The sequence below is a fragment of the Benincasa hispida genome, chromosome 3 (genome assembly GCF_009727055.1).
Source record: "Benincasa hispida cultivar B227 chromosome 3, ASM972705v1, whole genome shotgun sequence".
Taxonomy (NCBI): Eukaryota; Viridiplantae; Streptophyta; class Magnoliopsida; order Cucurbitales; family Cucurbitaceae; genus Benincasa; species Benincasa hispida.
Window position 1 is genome coordinate 37,142,432 of NC_052351.1, and position 13,881 is coordinate 37,156,312.

The window sequence follows — 13,881 nt, forward strand, 5'->3', positions numbered from 1 at the left end:
ATGAGATGAAATATTAAAACTATAGGTTATAAATATATTATGGTAAGTTAGTTATCATTTATATTTATAATAATATTAATTATTAGATAATTATCTCTTTTTCTTTAATAACCAATTGAGTGGGAGGTTATTGGTGGTTTCATGGTAACCGTGAGATAAAATGGAAAATGTTATCCTAATTTTAGTAAGAGAAAAGAAAAGGCAAAGATTTGAGATTTCCAATCTCGGAACTATACTCACGAAAGTTGTCAAGTAAATAGGATTTACTGAGCGACCAACTTGGAGTTAGCTAAACGATCGTGGGAGTGTTAATAGGCGATAGGCACTCAGCTAAGCAATGAGCTAAACGATCGCATAGCTTTTGCTAGACGATCGATTAGTTTTTTCTAAACGATTGGCATCGACCTATCGATAGGTTATTTCCATCTCCCACAAGCTCAATCGTTTATACAATTGTGTTTCCTCCGTCTTCTGCTTCAAACCAAGTCCACACAGAGTCACCCTCTGGATTCTCACACTGAGAATACCAAGGTAGCCTTCTTGGTGGTGTCATACTCAATTTGACATTGTCGCGGTTCTGTGGAGGCCGTTCATGCTGTTCGGGTGTTCATGACCTTGGCGATAGCTTAGTTCGAGTGTGCGGTGTTTGTGTAGTGTAGTGGTCGTGTGGGGACGAGCGTTCGTGATCAAGGAGATTTTTGATGAGTCGACAAAAGTGTGTTACTCTTGTCCTTGATCTATTGTTGAACATGCTGTAATTTCTGTATTGTTGCATAACCGTATGTTTCTGTTTGAGATTGTAATTTGGATTGATCTTTCCACTGCTCATAGAAATCCTCGATTTCGATTTCCTTCACTTTGAATCTCCCGAAGAGAAAACCAGCACAGTTGATGGAACATGAAGTATTTCTTTTGACTTTGAGAATATCTAGACTTATTATTGTCGTTTTTTTTATCCACCTTCATATTTTTTTTCTTAGTTAATGTTAACCTTTGTATATTCCAAGTGTTGTTTTTCTTATTGTAATCAAATGAAGAAACATGAATCATTTTCATATGTTGGGTGATTAAAAAATAAGCAAAGAAGATCTATGTCTGGCAGACGGTGTAACTACGTACACAATACTTATAAATAAATAATATTTTTCCAAATTAACAATGCTAAAAGCGAAAGTAAATTAGGTTCTAAAAACCTAATTTAAGGATTTGGAAAAGCAAATATTATTTTGCCTAGTGGAACAAAATTTTCAATTGATAATACATTGTTCTCTATTCAATCAAAGAGAAATCTACTAAGTTTTAAAGATATACGTTGTAATAGTTATCTAATTGAGATTGATAAAAAGAATAAAATAGAGTATTTTTATATCATATCTACTACTATTGAAAAAGTTGTTTGATTTATCTTCTAAATTGTATTATACTCATATACAAGTAATTGAAACATATGCAATAATGAACTTGAAGTTCATGAATCCATGATATATTTACTATTTGGCATGACAAATTAGGTCATCCAGGGTCTATAATGATAAGAAGAATTATTAAGGATTCAAATGGACACCCATTGAAGAGCCAGAAAATTTTTCAATCTAATGAATTATCATGTGATGCTTGCTCTCAAGACAAATTAATAGTTAGACCATCACCAGTTAAAGTGGGAACAAAATCACCTGCATTTTTATAAAGAATTCATGTTGATATATTTGGACCTATTAACCCACCAAGTGAACAATTTAGATATTTTATGGTATTAATAGATGCATCCGGTAGATGGCCACACGTGTTCTTATTATCAAGTCGAAATCTACATTTGCAAGATTACTTACTCAAATAATTAAGTTAAGAGCACAATTTTCTGATTCTACAATTAAGACTATTCGTCTTGATAATTTTGGTGAATTTACATCCCAAGCTTTTGATAATTATTGTATGTCAATTGGGATAAGTGTTGAACATCTTATAGCTCATGGTCATACACAAAATGGTTTGGCAGAATCATTTAGAAAACGTTTGCAATTAATTTCTAGATAAGCTCATGAGAGCTAAGTTTTCTACATCTATATGGGGTCATACTATTTTTCATGTTGCATCACTTGTACGTATTAGGCTAGTAGCTTATTATAAGTACTCGCAATTACAATTAGCTTATGGTCATGAGCCAAATATTTCCCATCTGAGAATTTTTGGATGTGCAGTATATGTTCCTATTGCTCCACCACAACGTACTAAGATGGGTTATCAAAAGAGATTAGGAATATATGTTGGATATGATTCTCTATCAATTGTTAAATATCTTGAACCCTTGGCAGGTGATTTATTACCGCACGATTTACTGATTATCATTTTAATGGGACAATTTTTCCTATATTAGAAAGAGGAATTATGAAATTGGAAAAAGAAATTACATGGAATGCATTGTTATTGTCTCATTTAGATCCCCGTACAAATCAATGTGAACTTGAAGTTAAGAAGATAATTCATTTGCAAAAGATAGCAAATTAGTTACTAGATGCATTTATAGATGCAAAGAAAGTGACTAAGTCATATACACCAGCTGCAAATATTTCATCGAAAATTGATATCCCAACACAACAAGTTGTCACTAATGAGTTTGGAATACTCCAGAAGCGTGGTTGACCATTGGGTTTCAAAAATAAAAATCCTCAAAAAAGAAAAATAGTCAATAGTAAAAAAGACTTGATTGAAGCTGTAAATATCCATGAAAAAACATTGGACATGACTGATTGTCGAATTAGTCAAGAAGGTGAATGCCTAAAGATAATAATAAGATTTCAATAAATTATGTCTTGATAGGGAAAAGATGAAACCAAACTAATGCTGTTATTGTATTTCTGCATATGATGTTGTTCTTGATATTATATCTCAAAATGAGGATTTTGAACCAAAATCTGTTGAAGAATGTCGACATAGAAAAGATTGGCTTCAATGTAAAGAAGCAGTCGAGGCAGAATTAAACTCACTTTCAAAACGTCAGATTTTTGGACCAGTAGTCTGAACACCAGAAGGTGTCAAATTTGTGGGATAAAAATGAGTATTTGTGAGAAAAAGAAATGAATATAACAAAATCACAAGATATAAAGCAAGACTAATTGCACAAGTTTTTTTATAAAGACCTAGCATTAATTATAATGAGGCATATTCTTCAGTCGTGGATGCAATTATACTAAGATATTTAATTGGTCTGACTTTGTATTGAAATCTGGATATGCATCTTATGGATGTAGTCACAATATATTTATATGGATCTCTCGATAATGATATTTATGATGGAACACGAGACATGCGCAGCGGAATAAGGATCTAATTACACTCTAATTGTTTTTAATTAAAAGGAAAATAGTATGCAAATGAAAGAAAAAACAGTAAATTAAAAATTACCTTTGAAGCTCCCGAAATGCTTTTATTAACTGAATCTCGACCCAAACTCTTTCGAACCACCACTAGAGCTGACTTACTATCCTCTGGACTCAGAATCGGGTTGTGGGACCCGATGGATGAAGAACCCGAGAGAAAGAAAGAGATGGAAAAAGAAGATGGAATTTTGGGTTAGGTTTGGATTTTGAATTTGCTCCAAAGTAGTGATTTTTTCAGCCCAAATTTAGAAAACAATTTTGGAAAAATGGCAAAAGTTTTTTCTCCAAATTGAAAGCCCAATTTTATAGGAAAAAAACCATGCAAAATTGAATGAAACAAATTCATAAAAATCCAACACCTAGAATCCACTATCTAAGTGGGCTTAATGTCTTCACTATAATCCAATACCTAGCCCACTATTTTGTTAGTGGAATTATCCAACAAAAGTTTGGATTTTCCCACTAACTTTATTCAAAGGGCAAAATAGTCTTTTTGTCAAAGTCAAACTTTGACCGAAAAGTCAATATTTTGACTTTTTATAATTTTTTCTCCGTGTCGACTAATTTTGATCTCCCGAGCATGAATCCGCATTCATTTTCTCGAAATTCAAATCACATTTGAATATAAGGTCGGTCAAAGTTTGACTTTTCAAAGTCAAAAGTCAACTCTTTGACTTTTTACATCTTTGACCATTTCCATTATTTCCGAGCTTCTGAATATGAACATATTCATATTCTTGATATTTAAATCACATTTAAATATTAAAGCTGTATCTCTAAACTGAAAAACTGACCACTATATCACATATACTTGTCGGTTTCTCTCTCTTCACCTAATTCGAACAATTCGAATTATTCTATCATACTGTTCTAAGTTTATTCCATATGAGCTAGTAGGGAAACCTAATGGACCTATAGATCATGGGCTTCAACGATCCGAGATTAGCTGGCTAAAACTCTTTTAGACGGAGCTAATCAACATTCGTTAACTAACGGGTCATTCCACTATAGTCCCGTAGTTGCACTCCTCTCACTATAGATATATTTGTGTCCATATGATATAACCATGATTAGTAAGCTAATCCTTCATAGGTTGTTCGTAATCTCGGCTGGGTCATAAAAACCGTTTTACCCCCAAGACTACATTTTGTTCCTTAAGTTCCACTGGTCCTCTAATGAACAATTGGTTTAAGTTCCAACCTATAAACCAAACCCCTCTCACGCCAAGGAGAGAGTGGGGCCCCTTGTTCAAGACCTGGATTCAGTACTAAAGAAAACAACCTGTCTACTATTCCTATAATGGGTAGGAGTGAATTCCGTCTTGTACCCTATGTTCTCAGCTATCCACCTGATCTTACCCCTGAAATGGGAGGCTTATTGGGCTAGCGATAATGAGTTGCCCTCATCTATGTAGATCTAAGGATAATTCCAAGTGAACAGGAGTTCATAGTTAGCTCAGGATTTAGATTAAGTTACCTAGGTCATCAATTAACGAAATAGTCAGTTTTATACATAAAACGACATTTAGAACATAAAAAGTGACTATTTCATAGTTCAGTCTTATGTAAACTCATTGCATAAGATGCCCCCACTCATATATCTCTGTATGAACGATTCAGGATCACATCGTTTGTACTAACTACAAAGTGGGTCGCATCCATAGTGTCCCCAGAACAAAACGCCCAGCCTTATCCCTATACTGTAGACCATTTTGGCTATATATTTGAACTTGATCCACATTTATGTCACTACATAAAGTTCAAACTACATTAAATAGCCTCAGGATCTTAGTTTATTGGATTCAAGATTACAATTTCAATAACAATTTTATCGAAAAACAAAACAGAATATGTTTATCAATTTACAAACTACGAGTTTTAGGACATAAAATCCAACAATTTATATGAGAATCCCAAAAGGATTTAAGGTACTTGAAACATATAAATCAAATTCCCGGGAATTGTATTCAATAAATTTATAGAGATTACTATATGGATTTAAGCAATCATGGCGAATGTGGTATAATCGCCTGAGTGGATATTTGTTGAAAGAAGGATATTAAAATAATTCAATATGTCTGTGTACATTTATAAAGAAATCATAGTCAGGATTTGCTATTATAATTGTATATGTTGATGATTTAAATATAATTGACATTCTTGAAGAGCTTTCAAAGGCAATAGAATATCTTAAGAAAGAATTTGAGATAAAAAATCTCGAAAAGACAAAATTTTGTCTTAATTTTGCAAATTGAGCATTTAGCAGATGGTATGATTGTTCATCAGTCAACTAATACAGGAAAATTTTAGAAGGTTTTATATGGACAAAGCCCATCCATTAAATATTCTAATGGAAATCCGTTCACTAGATGTGAAGAAAGATACATTTCGACTTCAAAATGATGACGAAGAAATACTTGATCCTGAAACACCATATCTTAGTGCAATTGGTTTACTTATGTATCTTGCTAACTAGAGATGTCCATTCCTTCACGGGGCTGGGCCTCCCGCGGACCTACCCCAAACGGGGCGGGGAATCCTCGATTGGATGGGGAATGAGGGAGGGAGTGTGGATAATTTTTTTTCCACTAAATAGGGATAGGAATAGGGATTATATTCTCCGTCCCCATTCCCGGACCCATCCTCCCTCCCCCGATGAATACAATATATACATTTATATTTATATAATAATAATAATAAGTGTTATTATTATTATTATTACAAACCGATATTTTATTTATATCAACAAAATATGAGTTTATAATAATAATTATATTATGATTATTATAATTATTTTATTTATATACACTTTACAATAATCATGGTATAAAAAATTATCATTTTCTCATTTTCATTTCAACATTTTTGTACTTCAATACAATTCTAAGTTTGTTTTAACATTTAAGACTTTCTTCCTTAAGACCACAAATGTTTTAGTATTTTTTGCACATATAATAGGATTAAATTATATTTTTGCACACATAATAGTATTACTTTTATTAGAAAGTTTTATAGTATTTTCTTTGAATAAAAAATGTATTGAAAATAACTCATTTAAAATATATATATAATTTTATTTAGTTGAGAATAAAGTTAAACATTGCTAAAAATGAATATATTAAAAAAGCGAAAGGAAAGATTTTCCCCGTGGGGAACCAAATCTCCATGAATTCCCCATGTGGGATCCTCATCCCGATCCCCGCAAGAAATTTTGTGAGGACAGAAAATGAAATTAGGGGTGGGGATGGGGACGAAGAAGGCTTCCTCATCCCGATCCCCGCAAGAAATTTTGTGAGGACAGAAAATGAAATTAGGGGTGGGGATGGGGACGAAGAAGGCTTCCTCATCCCCGCCCCATCCCGTGGACATCTCTATTGCTAATAATACAAGACTAGGTATTGCATTTTCAATAAAAAGACATTGGAATGAAATTAAGCATAGATTCTATTGTTTATGAAGAACGATCGATATGAGTTTATTTTATTCATATAAATCAAATTTTGATCTAGTTAGTTTTGTAGATTTTGGATATTTATATGATCAACACAATGTTAGAACGCAAACATGTTATCTATTCACATATGGAGGAACTGTTATATCTTGATGATCAATGAAACAAACCATAACGGTCATTTCCTCAAATCATGCTGAAATTCTCGCAATTCACAAGGTTAGTAAAAAAATGTGTATGGTTAAGATCAATGACTCAATACATTCATGGAACATGTGGCTTGTCTTCTAGTAAAAATCTTCCAACGATATTATACGAAGACAATACAACATGTATAGCTCAAATCAAATGAGGATACATTAAAGGAGATAGAACAAAACATATTTCACCTAAGCTTTTCTACACTCATGATCTTGAAGAAAATTGTGACATTATTGTACAACAAATTTGTTTGAATGATAACCTAGCAGACTTATTTACAAAATCATTACCAACCGCAACCTTTGAAAAATTGTGTAGAACATTGAAATGCGGCTATTCAGAGATCTCAAGGGATGTTTCCGTAAGAAGAAGCAAATATATTGTACTCTTTTAGAAGTATATAAAATATATACTTTTTTTTCCTTCACTAAGAATGAGTTTTTTTCATAGTATAGTTTTAATGAAGCAAATTTCATATATATGTAACGAGTACTAAGGATAAGTATTATAAATATCACAATATATGTGTAAAATAGATACTCATTCTTAGTGTCAAAGGACCAAGTTGCATTTGCCCATTACACTATGTGTCTCAAGACTACACACTGTTCATGTAATCCTCCTCTTACATGTCAAATTACCTGTAAATAGTGGCATTTGATAGGTTTTTTAGTAGAGTGCATATTGGTGAGAAATCCAAATAATTTGGAGCCAATTTTTTTTTTTTTTTTTTTAATTTCCTAATTTTGGTTATTTATTTTGTATATTTAAATATTTATATTATATTATATTTTTTATACACGTGTTTCCATTATGTCTCATTTTACTACTTAATTTAGATTTTTATCTAAAATCATGGCCAAGAAATAGAATTAAGGAAATTTTTATCGAATAATACAAAGAGGCAAAAAGACTTATCCTATATTCCATGTTTGGAATATTTATGATAATATAGCAACTGTTGACCTGTCAAAGTATTAGTTTTTTAAAAATTCCAAATTTGCTTCTCTTTCCCTTTATTATATTTCCTTCCTGACATTTCTGATTTAATTCTTTTCAGGGGCGCGTCTTTGTCTCAAAAGAGGAATGTTCGAAGAATTTTGAATTTTGAAGCTTTCTGATTCGAAATCGTCTCTCCGATTCTGTCACTGATATCAAGCTATCAGTGATAGCTTCTATCAATGTATAATGTTGAGTGATACCTTCTATCACTAATCTCAAATGTTTAGTTCTAGGACTACTTGCATAGATAGTCATTATATAATAAATATTAGAGTTTATATAATAAGAAAAAACTAATTGCAAACATAGAGTTTTTATAATGTCGTTTTAGGCCCAGAAATTTGAAAAGACAAAAATGGATATCACAGTGTGGCCCATTTTGAAGAGACGCATATTTCGACAACAATTATTCTTCCACGAGTTTGACCCATTTTCATGCCCTACCATCCTTTGAAATCAGGAAGATAAATTAATTGCAAGCGATTCATCTTCAATAATAGGTTTAAAAGGTCCTCTTTGTTAACAAAAGTATTTAAATTAACAGGTCTGTCCAAGTAGATTATTTAAATGTCGATGTGCCTTGTTGATTAAGTTGATGATTTGGATTAAAATTTGTCTCATGAAGTTCGTCTTCACGAAAAATGAACTCAACAAACTCAACATTATGTCATTTCTGTCTTTTGTCTCTTCACGAGATAAACTTCACGAGAAATGAACTCAACTTACTCAAATTCACATCATTTTTGTGTGAAATAACTTCACGAGACAAATTTAAATCCAAATAATCAACTTAGTTAACAAGCCACATCAACATTTAAATAATCTACTTGGATAGATATGTTAATTTAAACAGTTCTGTTAACGAAGATGACCTTTTAAACCTATAATTCAAGATGAATAGTTTACAACTAATTCAAGACTTGAAAATGGACCAGACCCATAGAAGAAGGGTGATTGTCGAAATAGACTTCTCTTCGAAATGGACCGGACCATGATATCCATTTTTGTCTTTTCAGATTTCTAGGCCCGAATTATTTTTTTTTCTTATTATATAAACTCTAATATTTATTATATAACGACTAGGCAAACAGCCCTACGCCGCTTCGGTCCTTCGCGCGAGAAACGGAGTTCAAGAAATGGAGTCACCAAGCAAATCGGAGAGCATTTGCAGAGACCCGAGAATTGTTGAAGATGATGATGATGCTGATCCGCCATTGCTGAGCTCTCATGCCCTAGCTGCACTCAAGGAGTTCCTTACCGAGCAAACCCAGCCCTCCACTGAACCTCACTTAGAAAATGGAGTTTCCGAGGACTCAGAGGTCGCTTTAGTGGCGGAGGATTGGAGGCTGAGTCAATTCTGGTACGACCGCGATACGGCGGAGACAGTGGCTAATGAGGTTCTTACGCTATGCCAGAACTTTAATTCTCCTCGTGTCGCCTGTATTGCTTGTCCGACTCTCTACACCTATCTGAAGGTAATTGGATAGTCGTTTTCTTTTATCACATTACGGAACTTGATTTTTGTGTTTAATTTTCTGTTCTTTGGATGTTCTGCTTTAATTTTCTTAGTTGAGCCTGGAATTTCAAGTGGGGAGCAGATAAATATACACGTCTTTAATCTTACCGATGATAAGAATTTGTTTTAGTTGCTTTTTTACCAACGTAGCATGTGTTATGAACTTATCATATACCTAACATCTTGAACTTAAAACAAATACAAGTTGCACAAGGAATGATCTGTTGTTTCACTTTATAGTTAAAAATTTGTTAATGTTACATTAATGAGTGGAAAATTTCGTTAATCGAAATAGGGATGATGTTGTATCTGTTAAGAGGCTGAAGGGCTCTCTAATTGATGGGATATCGAAAGGGAAAATTTACAGATATACATATCTAAAGAGTCATATCTCAAAGGAGGAAAAATAACCTATTTTCAAACTCAGGATCACTAAACTATGGCCTGAAATATTCTGATGTTTGAGCTCCAAAGACATGGCTCCAATGAATAAGGTCTTCTCAGCTTTAGGTTTGCCGTGAAGACAGTGTAAAAAACACTTCACAGTTGCAGTAGAAAATAATTCAACTGACGGCCAGCACCATGTAGATTATTGAAAAGAACCAGGATCAAACTATTGGAAAAGGTGTATTTTATAGGGTGGCCTCCATATATTTTCATTAACTTACTACATGCGAGAGTCCGAAGAAGAATTTTATATTTAAGGGGCCTTGCTAGATAATTCCTCTTGGAACAGCTTCTTGATTCTCATTGCCTTTAGCATTGGTGAGATGAGATCCCCTGGACGAGTAATATTCGACCTTTTGTTATCATCTTGGCCATTCAGTTAGTCTTCTTCAATGGTACACACCAAGGGTTACCCCATTCTAGAACTTCCCATCATTAAGAGTCTATTTGAATCTTAGGTTCCTGGTATGCCCTCCATTTTGGACTTCTTTGATTATTTTATGGTGGCCTGACCATGCACTATAGCATGCAATTTGGGAGGAGAGTAGAAAAGACCGATTTGATGATTATCTATGAAATTTTCACAAAATTTTGGAAACACTTTCCTCCAGCCAGGAATACTATACCTTGGGCATGTAAAGCTACAAAGTAGGCCAGGATCTCTGAGCCATTGATGAGCATCATATGCCATAACCATGTTTTCTAAGAATGATCTGTACCACAAGATGTCATGTTCCATGTGACTCCAAAGCCTTTCAGATATTGAGGCTATTTTCTTTCTAAATAGTTGACAATGACAAACCGTCATAATCCTTTGAAAGAAAATCAATCTCAAGTGACTGTCTCCTTCAAAGTCCAAGCCTTTCCGCAAGAATTAGTGACAATTTTCTCAATTGTCCTTGCAAATTTTGGAGGGAATTTAAACAAGGAGAGATAGTATAAGGGTGTATTTTCTGAGTGGCTTGAACTAATGTTTACCACCTTTAGAGAAATTGGACTTCATTTGTTCTTTTTCCCAATTCACGTTGTCTTAATCTATTCGAAGTTAACCTGGATAAGAAACCTTTTTATTTTTTGATCTTTCTCTCATTCACCACTTCATTAGTAATCAAAATTGGGTTGATCATCTGCCTATCATTCATGATAGCCCTTTAGTTATTTGAAATGGTAGCATGATTGTATCATGCACATGTTTTGTTCAATTATCAAGGAGTTGCATTCAAATCAATGAATGAAGGAATGGTAATTAAGAAGTTTTGGTCATGAACCACAATATACCAATATAACTTAAGGAAGCTAGCATGCCAAAGATAATAGGAAGAGACCAAGACCTGTGCCACCTACCATTAATCATATGCAGAACCTCTCTTCATATTCATTAATAACCTTGGATGGGAAATATGTTGTCTGCTCTGCTCAATAATGAAACCATACCGCATACTGAATTGTCCTGATGAACAATCCTTTGTTTGTAAAGGCATCGAATGAACTTCAAATGATAGTAGAAGAAAATTTTTGTGATTGCTAGCAGAAGAGTATTGATGATCTGGTGCCAGGAGGCAAATGTTTCATACCTTCTGGTGCATGAAGTCAACTTATTTTTTTTTAGTTAATACAATTCATATCTGAGGTGTATCCAGACACACAAGGAAAGATGACTGTAGATTTGTAGTGTTCCATAACTGTACTCCAAGAGGAAGGATTCGGTCCACACATAAGAAATTTCTAATATCAACAAAAGAGATATAGAAGATGTAAAACATTTTCCGAAAGGATTTGGAATTTTACCATTTGCCTCGTAAAGTCCCAAATTATTTGTAAACATAAATTCCAATATAGAGACTTTAATTTATTGGGGCCAGATGAGACATTGGTGATTCTAACATGCAACCATGTGTAATTTCTTCAAGCGTTCTGTAGCCCATTTTCTTGCAGAACTAACCAGCTTCTCTATTGACTAATATATTGCCTTAGTCTGATCTTCATTTGTCAGAAAATTGGTCCCCATGTATCTGCACAACTGCTTGAGTATGACAAACGCTTTTCCCAACATGGTAGTGAATTCACATTTTACGATTACAATGAACCAGAAGAATTGCCGATGGAATTGAAGCACAATTTTCAGATTGTTGTAGCAGATCCTCCTTACCTGGTGAGAAATAATGTCTTCGTCTATGATTAGTTTTTTCACACTTTTGGATGCTTAATTTGTGAATCGGGATTTTCTTTTTTGTCCAACACCTCTATTTTTTCTGATTATCATTCACATCCTTATCAAAATGCTTTCAGCAAAATCTATTTCTTTACTCACCCAGCTTTAACCTTCTATCTGAATAAGCAAGTTGTGTGCAACAATACATTACTGTACATATAAAGGCTTTGAATTCTGAATTCTGAACTCTGAACTCATACAAACTACACTTTTTCAAGAAGACCGTAACCCATCTCCCTAGTTGATGATTCTGTATTCTGGTGTATTAGTGCTTGGGATTATATATACGTAGAAACAACGATTCTCTGGCCATCCATGAATAATTTGTACTCCCTCTATGTGGCAGAGCAAAGAATGTTTGGAGAAAGTCACTCGTACAATTTCTTTCCTAGCACAACATAGTGAATCTTACCTGCTATTACTAACAGGTATTGCTATGATGAATAGCCCTTATGCCAAGATTATATTTCACATTGCAATTTGCTTTTACAACCGCAAATAAATGTTCTATCAGTTCCCTGACTACGAAAATTTCTAAGATACTGATTAGATTCGTGGATGTTATTTTATTGTTTTGCTGATGATTAAACATTGTGCAACACCGAAATGCAGGAGAAGTGCAAGCAGAAAGAGCAGCTGAGCTAATGGGTTTTCATCCGTGTGGTTTTAGGCCACACCACTCTAGCAAGCTCGGAAATGAGTTCCGGCTGTTCACGAACTATAATCCGGGGATGAGATTAGGAGGTTGGGAGCAATAGATCTTGGATCACTATTTGAGGCATATGTATCAGAAATCTTTCTGTGTTCCCCTGAACCTCATCATTTTTTATTCCGTTACAAGTGGTGGTGTTGGTTCAAGCCTACAAGGGAAGAAGGATTTTTTGAGAATGTATGAACTTTTAAAAGTGGATGGATCCAGAAGCCAAAATGCAACTGTTGGAGCGTGATTAAGTTAAAATACTGAGGAAAACAAACACTCGGTATTATTTGTAACGGAAAGATTTAAGAGCTTCATGATTTCTATTTTGAATGTGACTTCGACTCAAATTGTTGGGTACACGATTGTAACTTTTGGAGAGTCTGTAGTTGCATAACTTCTTTGAGAGGTTCTGATGATTTCTGCTGTGTTTTCTTAAAAATAACGATAAAAGAATTTTAGTAATTAATGTGTGTCTATTTGTGTACAATTAATTTCATAACTTGAGTGTTGAAGTCTTGCCTAGAGGAAATGTGCCTTCCCAAATCCTTTTTAAAGTCATCCAAATTTTTGACTTACTCTTAAAAAAATGTTCCAACTGTATGGCTATTTCATTGTAAGAGCTATGACAAAGGTGAAGTAAAAACTAGGGTTCTTTATTTCGTGAGTCTCACTATTTAAAAAAATATTAATTTTATATCTTATTAATTTTTTTCATCCTAAATTTTAGGAGTTCACAATTCATATTTCATAATTTCATGGAGTTTGCAACTCCACTTATTACCCCAAACGTCCTCAAGAGTAGAAATGAAAGAGGTAGCTTGTGAATTGGTCAATTAGATATATAATTCAATGACTCAAAGAAATCAAACCTTTTTATGAATGTTCAAAAATACTCTTGAAGTAAAATTTAGAAATCAATCAAACGTTCATGATAATGATCTAGAATGTTGTGGTGGTGCTCCAAGGCATCACTACT

At 33.7% G+C, this 13,881-nt stretch overlaps 1 protein-coding gene across 1 annotated transcript; it reads left to right on the forward strand.

The window, feature by feature from the left end:
* The first annotated feature begins 9,113 nt into the window (after positions 1–9,113).
* On the forward strand, positions 9,114–13,401 carry LOC120072629 (EEF1A lysine methyltransferase 1). Its single transcript, XM_039025048.1, has 4 exons — positions 9,114–9,505; positions 11,987–12,145; positions 12,552–12,633; positions 12,818–13,401. The coding sequence occupies exons 1-4, from the start codon at positions 9,167–9,169 to the stop codon at positions 12,961–12,963; spliced, it is 726 nt and encodes a 241-aa protein (XP_038880976.1). The 5' UTR covers positions 9,114–9,166; the 3' UTR covers positions 12,964–13,401.
* Positions 13,402–13,881: the final 480 nt, after the last annotated feature.